The sequence below is a fragment of the Amaranthus tricolor genome, chromosome 6 (genome assembly GCF_026212465.1).
Source record: "Amaranthus tricolor cultivar Red isolate AtriRed21 chromosome 6, ASM2621246v1, whole genome shotgun sequence".
Classification (NCBI taxonomy): Eukaryota; Viridiplantae; Streptophyta; class Magnoliopsida; order Caryophyllales; family Amaranthaceae; genus Amaranthus; species Amaranthus tricolor.
Genome location: NC_080052.1, coordinates 9,940,068 through 9,953,837, shown reverse-complemented (window position 1 = coordinate 9,953,837; position 13,770 = coordinate 9,940,068). Strand labels below are relative to the sequence as shown.

Genomic DNA, 13,770 nt, shown 5'->3' with positions numbered 1-13,770 from the left:
TAATCCTGATATTGAGGTATTTATTTCTTTGAAAACCTTAATATAGATTCTGAATTTGACAGTTATGGGGAGTACACAAGTGAAAATTATGGAAACATAGATGTCAGTTTGACTTTAGAGGATCCCATTCGCCATAGTCAAACATTAACACAGGAGGAAACAGAAACTGAACCGAACCAACAACAAACATTAAGACAACAACCAGTAGGTCATAAGAGGGAACTGCCAGTTCAGACCAGAAAGTTAATTATAAAACAGTTAACTTGTTTGTCTAAAAAACCAGATAGACGTTTGCCACGGGGTACAATAAATACAATTGCATTGCAACATAACACATCTAGGTGGATAGTAGCAAGGCTGTGAGGATCAGCCAAAATATCAATGCAAAATGGCATTATAATTGATGTTAATAGTAGAAAAAGGGGAAGAGTTGGTAGGAAAGCAAGAGTCTTTGACATGAGTTTGCTTAATGTTGTTCCGATTGAAAAGAGGACCACAATTAGAGCAATGGCAAGTGCATTAGGCATTGGTCATTCACAAGTTTATAGAATGATGAAATCCGGTAATATTAGAGCACATACAAATTCAATTAAACAAAAACTTTCTCATGACCACAAAATAAGAAGAATCAACTTTATTCTATCCCAAATAATACCACCTACTATAGATAACATACCAAAATTCAGTCTTATGTATAATGTCGTACACATAGATGAAAAATGGTTCTACATGAGTAGGGAAACACAGAGGTACTATTTATTCCCTTGGGAAGAGGAGGAACCATATAGGTGTGTGCAAAATAAAATTTTCATAGGCAAAGTAATGTTTATAGCAGTTGTTGCAAGACCTCAAATTAGTTCTACTGGTGAAGTGTTGTGGGATGGAAAAATAGGAATTTTTCCGTTTACAGAGACTTATTATGCAACGAGGAGGTCAGAAAAAAAAGACCAGCAGGTACAGCACAGTTAAGAGTAATAACAAAAGTTACACGCGATGTTCTTCGAGACAAACTAATCAATGAAGTCCTACCAACAAAAAAATCAAAATGGCCAGCAAATGGGGTGAAAGATATTTGGATTCAACAAGATAACGCCAAGCCACATATTTTAACAAATGATCAAGCATTCAATGAAGAAGCTAAGAAAGATGGATTTAACATTAGACTAGTTTGTCAACCGGCATCTAGTCCAAATATGAACATCTTAGACTTGGGTTTGTTTAGTGCTCTACAATCAATTCAATTCAAGTCATTTCCCAAAGACCTCAATGACTTGATCAAGGCGGTCAATGATGCGTACGACACTTTTGAACCAAAGCTTTTGAACTACACGTGGATATAATATCAGCTATGCATGTTAGAGGTGTTGAAAGCTAAAGGCGGTAATAACTGCAAGAATCCACACATTGGAAAACAAAGACTGGATAGGTTGGGTATGTTGCCTAGACAATTAGAAATTCTGCAAGAACTTATAGATGCAGCACGTCAATTTTTATCTCATGGTATAATTAATCTCAATGATCTTCCGCAAGATGATTGAAATTAATTATCAATATGTAGACATTGATTAAAACCCTTACATTTTTGGAACACAAGGGTTGTCTAACTTTAATTAAGTAGACATTTTGTAAATCATTACAGTGTTATGTAGACATGGATCAACATTTTGTAAAGGAAAGAATATTTATGACAACATTTTGTAACTATGCACTTATGCACACCTCTCCATTTAGTCATTGAGGTAGTTATTTCACACAAAAAAAACTAAGCAAGTTAAACATCATTCATCATTCCAAGTTTCACTTGTGTACGTTTGTTTAACTCTCAGATTTAACGATTAACATCATTTGAAATTGTGCAAATGTAGGTATTTCAGCCTCTTCTTAGTGCTTGAAACGACAATGAGACAAAACACATTAACCATTGCAAAATCAGTAACTTTATTAAGTTTCAGCCTCATACCAAGCAATTGGTGTGGCGATGAAACAACATCAGATGGCAGGTTATAAATATGTTAATATCTCCTGCTCGTGTCAAGTAATCTAAGGTGGCAATGAAACACACTACAATGTACACATTTCATCAAGCAAATAACAATCATCATTGAAAAAGCACATTAGTATGGGACACACTACATAGCATAGACAACAAGACAACATTTTCGATAAGCATAAACATAATCAAAAATAATTAAATAAAAGTTAGAATGCTCATGAGTTAAGACCACGGATTGTCGTCTTGCGTGGCCGCTTTGGCTTAGGTTCCACCTTGTCAAGTAATGCATAATCCTCTTCATCTGGTAATCCGTAGTACCAAGGTGGGGGTTCTTGATTAGGATCATCAATAGAATTTAATTCCCAACAATTCAAATAATAATGATCATACCATGAACCAAAGGTATTATCATATTTCATACATTCTCTTTGGACATCAGTTAATGAGTCGAACGATTTTTCCTTTGTTTCCATTTCCAAAGGCAACGATGCAACGTATTCTTATGTAGCAACAAAAACAGAACAAAGGAAATACACATAATAAAAATCTTATCAATATTAATAGACATAATAAAAAAAACTTATCAAAACTCAACCATGTACATTAGTTTAAGATAATAAATTTTTTTTCAAAAGGATTGGAAAAATTTGATCAATATTAGTTCACATAATAAAAATCAGAATGTGATTAACAGACATAGGAAAAACTATAGCAAAACAAGTGAAACTCAATAAACTGATCAATATTAGTAACTAATTAATAATCAGAATTTCAAGATTATCAAAAAAAAAAAAAAAACTGATCATTATTCAAATAGACCTAATAAAAACTGATCAACATAAAAACAACATGCAAGATTATCATTAATTAAAACAGAACAGATAAAGGGCTAAAATCATATGTTAATTTTTGGATAAAAAACCAAACAAACAGTTAATTAAAAAAGAAAATCATAATCATAATCAGATCAAAATAAACATGAAGTAAGACTACAAATGAGCAGATCAAAATCAAAATAATCATCAACATACAAAGAACAAGCAGGATTATCAAAAAAGAAAACAGATCAGGTAAAGTACTAAAATCAAATCATAATTTTCAGATTAAAAACAAATAAAAGAGATGATCAAAATACATAAGATAAATCAAAATCATAATCAGATCAACAAAAAGATGAGATAAATGAACAAAAAAACAACATGCAAGATTATCATAAATGAAAACAACATACAAAATTATCATAAATGAAAACTGATCTGGTAAAGGACTAAAACCAGATCATGATTTTTGGATTAAAAACAACTCAAAAACATAATCAAAAAAATAACATAATCAAAATCATAATCATATAAACATGAAATAAAACAAAAACAAAGCAGATCGAAGTTAAAAAAAATCAACATAAAAACAACATGCAAGAGTATCATTAATGAAAACAGATCTGGTCAAGTACTAAATCAGATCTTGATTTTCAGAATTTAAAACAAATCAAAAACATAATCATAATAAATAACATAATCAAAATAGTAGTCTGATAAAACAAAAACAGATCAAAATTGTAATCTGATAAAACAAATAACATAATAAAAATCGTAATCAAAACATGAAATAAAACAAAAACAGAGCAGATCAAAATTACAAAAATATCAACATAAAAACAACATGCTAGAATATCATAAATGAAAACAGATTTGATAAAGTACTAAAACCAGATCATGATTTTCGGATTAAAAACAAATCAAAAAGATAATCAAAATAAATAACATAATCATAATCAAAATATGATCAAAGAAAAAAAACAGATGAACTCGAAATAAAAATAATCAACATAAAAAACAAACATGCAAGATTATCATAATTTAAAACAGATCTAAGTAAGCTGTACAAAAATTTCATGATATTCGGAACAAAAAAAAAACAGATAATAAAAAAAAAAGAGAATCAAAAACAAAATAAACCTCAAATAAGAACCAAGAGTAAATAAACCATACCAGATGATGATTAAAGCAAAATAGATCATTGTTAAACCGAAATAGATCAAAGAGTATAAAACGGGTATTATGGAACGGAGGAAGTATAATATGGATATTCCAATTTCCATATTCCAAATTTCCGATATTCCATTTGGGCTTTAGCCTTTACCCTCGAAGGTAAGATACGTAGCTCTTATTCCCAAGTAATTCCATAATTACCTTCTCATCAACATTCAACCCCAATTTAATCACCTCGGAATCTCGACAGAGACTCACTGAGTCACTTCAATCATCGGTGCAACCTTCAAATGGGCGGTGGAAAAAGGAAACCAACAAATAAATCGAGGCCTCGAGGCCAGAGGCAACCACAATCCCTCTTTATTGATTGTGGAATCTTGTCTGACTTTGATTCCCCATCTTCATCTTCTTCTCGTCGAGGTTTGTATTATTTTTTCTCTCAAAAGATTTAGTGAGTTTCTTCTGTTTGTTTTATTTGCTTACTATTGAATGTTGAAATGCAGGTAAAACGGGGAATTTGAAATGTGGGAATTCTGCAACTGGGTCCAATTCTAATTTCAACACTGGTGTTAAAAAATCTTCTGCTAATTATTTTCGTTATGACTACCCTTCTATTGATTTCAAGGTTTGATCATTATCCCAAATGTTAATTCTTATGGTATTCTTCTTTTATTGTAGGGTGCTTATTGGTTATTGTTAATTGAAATCTTCTGCTATGATTTTCATCAAGTCTTTCATTTGTGATTCTAAAATTGATATCTAATATTTAAAATGAATTACTTTTTCTCAAACACAACCTTCATTGTATAATTGTAGTACATAATTTAAGCTAAGATTATGAAAATCGTATTTTAATGTTTATGAAGTTTGCATAATATGTCTATTATACTTTGGGTCTATAATATATGTACTCTTGATGGGCGATGGCTATATATAAGAGCATTGAATATATTTTCTATTTAGTTGGGAATTTTTGACAAAATCAGGCATCAATTGTTCTTATTAATCTAGCTTTTTAAAATTTTGGCAACTAAATTAGTATATTTGTTATTATAGGATGTTGTGCAGTCCGAACCTCCAAAAGGAGAAAAGAATGGTGAGGGTAGTTCAGTAGCGTTGCAGCCAGTAATCTTGTTAGGTTCAAAAGATAGCAAGATTGTTTCTTTTGAAGACCCAATACCGTCGATGGAGCCTTCTAAGGTGGAATATTATTATGAATATAGTTCTGGTTTTGTATTGGGAGAGAGTTCTCATGGTGAATTGGGGTTCTCTGATGAACCAGAGGAAACTCTTGGTGTTACAGAATTGTCATCAGGTATATTGGTTGATGAGGAAGAACAGTTGCATAGAGGATTGGGGTTTTCTGAGCAGTTAAAAGTTTCTGATAATGGAGGGTTATTGTCATCAACAATTGTGCAAGAGCCATTAGAGCTGTTTGATAAATCCTCGACTCATGGCATGGAAGAGGAGGTGGAGGATGGTGAGGGTTCTATGAATGAAGAAGATAACATTGTGGACGAAGACGAAGATGAAGATGAAGATGAAGATGAAGATGAAGATGAAGATGAAGGTGGAGATGGAGATGGGGATGAGGATAGTTCATGTTTGCTTCATAAATTTCCAGTGAAGACTTCATCTCGTAAAAAGAATTCTGCATTTGTGTCAATTGGAGGTGTGAGATTGTACACCCAAGATTTATCTGACGAGGAGGAGGGGGAAGAAGCGGAAGATTGTTTTGAAGAGGGGAGCTCTTCTGAATCATTTGAGAGCGATAACTCTGAAGATAGCTCGGAATTTGAATCTGATATTGATGAAGATGTAATGGAGGATTACTTGGATGGATGTGGAGGGGTAAATGAAATTTTAAAATCCAATTGGTTGGCTTTACAGCATATTGATGGTCAAGAGGAAGGAGATGATAGTGATAATGATTCTAGCACTGATGAATACGGAGAGACTTTGAAGAAATTGGGTGGTGTTGCTCTTGAAGAAGCGTCCAAAGAGTATGGAATGCAAAAACAGAAGTCAAAAAAGAAGCCTTCACCCAAGTCTAGCAAATTAAAGTCTGCTGAAGGTGCTTGGTCTTCAACTTTGGATGATTTAATGCTTGTTAAGGATCCAAGACAACTTTCTGCTAAAAAGAAGCATGCAGCTCAATTTCCTCAATCATGGCCTTCTGGAGGTAGCAAAAATAAAAAATACGGGAGGTTTTCAGGTACTGGTTTCCCTATCATTGTGATTTAAGACTGCACTTAGTGCCTTTCTGGTGGCACTGATCTTTTTCCTAGGGTCATATAAGTGATGGTATTTTTTCATATGTTTCAACCATGTTGGCTGTTTAGGTAATACACCCTTCTGTCACTATTACATGTAATTTGTTCTCAAGAATTTGTTTGAACTATTTTCTATTTGCTATGATCTTGACCATGAACAGTATAATTTATCTAAGGTCTAGCTACTTAAGATCGTCTCACTAAGGTGCTTGCTAATTTACCAGGTGAAAAGAAAAAACACAGAAAAGAAATGATTGCCCTAAAGCGCAGGGAGAGATTGCTACGTCGTGGTGTTGATCTTGTGGAAATAAATTCGGTAATTAGAGTTTCCTTTTTGTATTAGTTTGATGATCTTGCATCATGTTTTGGCGGCACATGTTGGTAGAATACTAGATTACATTATTCCTGTTAATTGACTGTAGTGCCTTTTGTCACCCATTAAAGGAGAAGATTGGCCCAAATGTTGCTTTTATATAACTTTACTTAACAATTGCATGTGAATAGGACATTGATAATCGATGATTCTATTCTATAACATATAATGAGTAAGAATTAATTTTAATCGTTAATGTGTTTGCTCTGTAGAAGCTGAAGCAGATGGTTTTGAAGAATATTGGCATTCTATCATTCCCTCCCATGCATACACGGGATTGTTCTCAGGTAACTTAAACTGCATTACTTAGGTGTTGACCACCTACCTTCTCAAATGTCTTCGTTGGCATTAATTTGATCTTTTTGGGTACTTATAGGTACAACGTCTAGCTGCAATTTATCGTTTAAGGAGTGACTGCCAAGGTTCTGGCAAGAAAAGGTTATATCCTGATTTATTTATTTTTAAATGTTGTATCACTTTTTTGGCATTAGGTGAATGTCAAGTTTTTGGTCTATGAAGGTGCATTTTCTGCTTATGATTATGTAGTTATCAGTTTATGGTCCTAGCAATTAAATCAGTAAGACATCCATAAAGTCACAGGTTTTGGCATCTATTTATGTCCTAAACTTTATTGTAGTTGTGTAAAGACGTGTTTTCACTTTCTTGGTTAAGAAACTAGAACTCTTATAAGACTAGTCATTTGGAAAAAAATTTCATATAAGATTATATCCAAAACTTATAGATAAATAAATTTCAATCAAATTAATTTTAAAATAATTTGTCAGGTTTTGCTTAATAACGTTGTCCCATGGTTTAGGCCCGAATAGTAATTCCAATTGGGTATGTGATCCAAGCAAAAGCGATGCCCTAGGAAACAATCATTAGTTTATGAAACTTATTGCCCTTGGCAACCTTTTTACCTTTGTGAAAATCATTTCACTAGGCAATGATTTTTGCTTTTGTGAAAATTGTTGGCCTAGGCAACATTCTTAAATTGTTTTATTTTTTATTTTTGTTTTTTTCTCTAGAACACCCAAATGAAACAATTGGGCAAAAGGTCTCTATCTTGACCAACATTTCAACATATCTTATTAAATTGAGATTTATATATTCTGTCACTTAATTCCATGCAATATAAATTGATCATAAAATTTTACCGCATAAAAAATAGTTTACAAAACGATTAAAATATATAAGTGGATCTTGGTTTTTACGTTAATATTCTGTCATGAATGGCTGTGAGGGGTAATATAGGAATTAAATAATAAAATACTACTTAGTAATTAGTTAGTTGGGGGAATAAAATGTTGGGAGAAATAGCATAAATAGAGGGGACAGGTAAGAGAAGGGCATTCTTTTTTTGGTAATAAATTTGAGATGAGTTTATGACTCATTTGGGAAGACCTCAAGCTTCTTGAATTACTTGACTATGATCTCACTGTAATCATTCATAGGTTACAATCAATCTTCGATATACGTATACAATTACATTATACATTCATATAATCAGTCATCTACATTTTACATACAAATTGATAAAATTCACGCATATTTCTCTTCTACCTAGATTAATATCATCGCCATGGCTAACACAATCCATGACAATTGGTATCAGAGACATTCGATTCTTTGTGATCGAAAACACGTCGGAGGTCCAGAAATTTAGAATCTGGATTTTGATGGTGTTCTTGAGTTTAACAACAGTGAAAATTTCGTGGTTGGAATCCTTCTAGAGTACAAAAATGCTGCGAAACTGCCATAAACAAAATCTTGAATAAGATGGAAGAGTTAATTGGAAGAATTGGCAAAAAACTGAAAATCATTTTTTTGAGATGCAAGAAATGTCCAGACAGTCTTGTGCTAATCTTGAAAAGATTAGAAACAAGATTTTGGAGAAGGAAAAATGAGATGCTCTTTGGGAGAATTTTATTAGAAAAACAGAAGAGAGAAAAAGAAAATCTTGCCAAAAAAATGTAGAGGTTGATAAATCGAACGAGATTGAGGAAGACGAGTGTGACGAAATAGAAGCTTTAGCGGAAATTGAAGAAAATGACGCTATTTCTGAAATGTTCAAAGAATCTAGCATAACTTAGATAAGTAGGGGCTAATGCTATGAGTGAGGATGTCTTGGATAAAGATGAGTATGAACTCCTTTTAACCTAAAAAGCTTTTGAGGATATTAGCACTACTTCAAAAAATTTCAAAGGAGTAAAATAAATTTCAAACAAGAAACCTTGTTTCCAACGATATTTTTTGGAAATAATTGCCAATGATGAAAGAGAGTCGGTGTTCAATCTCAGTCGTTTTCTAATTGAAAAATCAGATTAAGATGAGTACTTACGGCCCGTTTGGTTGATGGTAATGAAGTAATGGGAATGAAATGTTGCAATGGCAATAGTAATGAAGGAATGGATATGAGAATTGGTAATGAAGATTCTTTTGTTTGGTGTGCATGACTAAAGAATGGTTATGGAAGATAATATTCCATTGGTTGCATTTGGTTGTTAGTAATAAAAAATGGTAATGACTCTTAGTTTCATTATTGTATATTTGTATCTAAAAGCATTATTGTATCTAAATTATTCTATCTAATGATTCTTTTTTTAATAATAATATTTTTTTAGATAATTATATACATTACCTTTTTTTCTTCATTATTTTTTTTCTTCAGCTCGAAACAACATTACCTTATTTTATTACCACAGTAATACTTCATTACCATTACCGCCTAATACCAGGTTGTTGGTAATAAAAATGGTCATTTTTGGTAATTTTATTACCTTATTTTATTACCATCCATTACCATTGAAGGCATCCAAACAACCAAATTTTTCATTACTTAATTTTATTACCATTACCGCCCTCTAATACCATGTACCAAACGGGCCGTTAAGGTTTTGGTAAAAGAAAAAAAAGACACCAAAGAAGAAGAGCGCGACGAAGGAAAATTTTGAAGAGGAATACGCCTAGTGGTTGTTTGGTGATGCAGGCACTCTTTGGTGGAGGTGATAATAATGAATCTTTGGAGAAAGTGTCGAGGAGATGTTCGAAAAGGCTACAGAGAAGCTTAGAAAGAGGGAGAGTCGGCGATTCCGTGAGCTATGGATCTAGTGGTGGCCTGGGAACTCTTGCCGGAAGAATGGACAATTGAAGGTTAGTGGCAATGTACAAAAGGTAGCAACTAACAACACTGGTGAATAGGGAAGATGATGAAGTTGGGCTATCAAATGAAAATGGGTTTAAGCCACCCAACATTAGTGTTGAGGTTAAAAAGTAAATAAACCACTTGTCCAGTCCACATCATTATTGACATCATCAGTCCAAAGTCTAATGCTAACATTCCAATTGCTATTCTAAGGCCCAATTCATTCATTTCAAATTACTCTAGTTCTTTAGCCTTCAAACTTTTAGAGACAAATATTCAAGTCATCCATTTCTTTTGCGAGCCTGCATTTTCAATTTTTCCTTGCTCAAACCTTCTACCAAATTGATGTGGTCAACCATCATCTTGACCCGATTTACATTCTACCCAACTTGAGAACAAGTTGGATTTTTTGGGATCAATATGTCATGAATGGCTGTGAGGGGTAATATAGAAATTAAATAATAAATAATACGTAATAATTAGTTGTAGAAATAAAATGTAGGGAGAAATAGTATAAATAGAGGGGAAAGGTAAGAGAAGGGCATTCTTTTTCTTGTTAATAGATTTGAGATGAGTTTGTCACTCATTTAGGGAGACATTAAGCTTCTCGAATTGCTTGACAACTATCTCATTGTAATCGTTCTTAGGTTACAATCAATCTTTGATATACATATATAATTACATTATACATTCATACAGTCAATCATCTACGTTTTACATACAAATTGATATATTCACACGTATTTCTCTTCCGCCTAGATTAATATCATCTCCATGGCTAACTTGATCAATACTTGTACATAATAGCTATGAAATATACATCAAATCGGTAATAATGAAACATGAATAAAAAAAACTATAAACCTAGTCTTTGTCTTTGTAGCAACAATATCACCATCAGAAATACATATAATGGAGGGATTTGGGTAAACAAACTCTCTTGTTGAAAGGTGGCACACTCGTATGTAAGCTCTGTGTCAACTGGATGTCATGGCCCGTACCTGAAGATGGAATATCATAGCACATAGATATAGACGAGATATCATGGAGTACAAATGAGGAAGATGAGCATGTTGTATGTAGATGATATGGTCGTAGTAGATGTCTCTGATCAATTCTCTCCATGAAAAGTTGTCTCAAGTTGCATGTCTTACAATTGACGTAAGCGTGACGATGAACCAATCAGTCCACAATACCCTTTTCTCGCCAATCAATATCATGGAGGCCGGGGTAAGTCTGTGTCGCAAGAGGTATGCCCAGTCATAAACCATATTATCAATGCATCTCTATGTCCTAAAAGCAAATATGTGGAGCAACACCACACCAATGACCCTCATCACCCTTGTCCTTGGGATATGATTCCAATGTTATCCACATAAAAAAGATCTCATAAGCAAGTTATTGAAAAAGCTATGTATGCAAATCAAAGAATGTTTAGCAATCATCTGCGCAACGCTCATCCTGTTCTGTGTATCGTGTAATGAGTTCTCGTAAGCCCTGTACGCGCCACCTAGTACCCATATGGATCCCTCTCTACATGCAGGCTTGACTTAATTCTGCGCAAGTTGATCCTCATGTGCTCGTCGTTGACGTTTATGCGCCCATGCTCATAACTTCATTTGATGGAACTTCATTAAAACACAAAACATCATAAGAATAAGCTAATATTTGTAAAAGATATCTTCCAGTGTTGTCCGTGCTTGGTTTACATATAAACCCAACAAAGTGATCAAATGTAGCAAATGAAACCCATGGGACAAAATTTGGGCCACCTACCCAACTGGTCTTGTCTATTTGAGCCAAAAACTCAGCCTGCGGCAACATTTTCACTTAAATAACATTGCTTCCTTAGGCACTGAGTTTAGTTCAAATAAAAACGCTATCTTAGATAGAGATTTTCACTTGAAGCTAACAAAAGCTTATCTTTTAAAATATATTTCTATGAAGCTTAATTCACTAATAAATTTTGAATTAAATCTTATTTTAAAAATGTTTAGTCATTCGATCTTTCTTTCACAGAAATGAGCATTTTTGCTCAGTATGATGCACATGATTTGCTCGAGTGTTTATGCAATACGGTCTATGGAGTAATGTATAATCACTTTACACATGTGATAAGTTTGTTCGGTTGTGGTTGAGATGGGTTGATTGACATGCTGAATGTGCTGCAATTTGTCTATGTATGTACATCTGATATGAACTTGCTATGTTTTGACTTGTTATTCATGTTTAGGTTTGTAACACTAAGTCGAACACAACACACCAATTTGCCATCTGCGATTGATGAAATACGACTGGAGAAGGTAGGTCCATCACAGGAATCTACATAAAGTAAAGTTTGTCGTAATTTTATTTTCTTGTCTTCACTCAAGGTGTTCTTTTTTGACTCAGCTGATTGGATCGTGCAAGGATGATGTTGATTTCCCAGTAGTTGAGACACCTCAAAGTGCCAGGAGTTCTGCTCGTAGAAAATTAACCAAGAACTTGACGAACCAGCAAGGAAGCAGCAGAAAGAGTGAGAGGAGAAATAGTGGGCAAAAGCCTGGAGCATATAATCAACCAGTGTCATTTGTCTCAAGTGGTCTAATTCAATCAGAGCCTGTCGAATCCAGCCCTGTTGGAGCAAGTGATGATTTAAATCAGAAAAGCAAAGCTGCAGACAATACCTCATCAATGATTGGTTCATTTGAAGTTCATACAAAAGGTTTTGGGTCAAAGATGATGGCTAAGATGGGGTATGTGGAAGGTGAAGGTTTGGGGAAAGATGGCAAGGGAATGTCAAGGCCTATACAGGTGATTCAACGACCTAAATCTCTGGGATTGGGAATGTCTTTTGTTGAAAGCAGCAGTGAAACTGTGAAAGTAGCTACGACTCCTAAAAGAAGTGGTGCATCATCATCATCATCAAGGAACTCTACTCCAAATATCGGTGCTTTTGAGAAACATACTAAAGGGTTTGGATCAAAGATGATGGCGAAGATGGGATTTGTTGAAGGAACAGGTTTGGGTAGAGATTCTCAAGGTATAGTTGCCCCGTTGGTGGCTGTCCGACGGCCCCGAGCTAGAGGTTTGGGTGCTGAAGGTAAATGATCATTGATCTAATTTGCTACCTGTGTATAAATGATCATTGGTTTAGCTCTCCAGTTTGCTGCTGTATTTGAAGATAATAGGGTAACCTCAACGCACGAGTTGTTTAACAGTGGAGTACCTTAGGTTCATGAATGTATTGTTTGGTTTATGGTATTCGAAGCATGGAGAAAAGCAATGCATATTTATGTACTTTACGCTTATTATTCTTTTAGAGGTAAGTTGGAGACCTCGGCTCTCATATGAGCCATAGCTGAACTGTCACTGTAAAATTTATGGTGTCCTTACCAGAAACATGTTATTTACAGATGTTTTAAGTAATTTGTATTGTAGCTATGGAATAGCTTGTTGTTCACAAGTATTATGCCAAACTGCAATTGTCAAACATATATGTAAGTGATTCCCAAAACGAGGTAAATGAGAGACAACAGCAGCACGCCATGAATAATCTCTATTGACATGTACATGTACTGTTTCCTCTTCATGACATCTACGGCAGTTTTGAAGATTAGGAATGTCCATCCTATGGAGCCGGAGGGTCCTACAATGAGGGGGAATTTCCACAGATGCCTTTCACAAGAAAATTAAAGTTTGGTGAGGTCAATTGAGATTCCTTTAGTTGTGCCCAATCCATAATGGAGTTCGGTAAGTAGAACTAGATGCCAAAACTTTCCTTTTTATTGCTACGATATATGCATCTTTTACAGTAAACTCAACCTCGATTCTTTTTGAATCCTAGCATTGCTAGAAAGGAATCCCATATTCAAGAGGATGGAATATATCTAACTTTGAGAACCCTACCCAAAAGGGATGATGGATAGCATCATAGCAATGTAGTCTCCATAGTTGTTTACCAAAAAGAATTGTATTTAACTTTTCCAAGTCCCTAAACCTTGTCTATCCTTCTT

At 34.1% G+C, this 13,770-nt stretch overlaps 1 protein-coding gene across 1 annotated transcript; it reads left to right on the top strand.

The window, feature by feature from the left end:
* The first annotated feature begins 4,106 nt into the window (after positions 1-4,106).
* Positions 4,107-13,326, top strand: LOC130816040 (G-patch and R3H domain-containing protein C30B4.02c). The gene is made up of 8 exons (XM_057682610.1): positions 4,107-4,404; positions 4,488-4,609; positions 5,041-6,199; positions 6,482-6,573; positions 6,843-6,917; positions 7,007-7,068; positions 12,009-12,078; positions 12,167-13,326. Exons 1-8 carry the CDS (start codon positions 4,275-4,277, stop codon positions 12,863-12,865), a joined length of 2,409 nt encoding a protein of 802 aa, XP_057538593.1. The 5' UTR covers positions 4,107-4,274; the 3' UTR covers positions 12,866-13,326.
* The last annotated feature ends 444 nt before the right edge of the window (positions 13,327-13,770 follow it).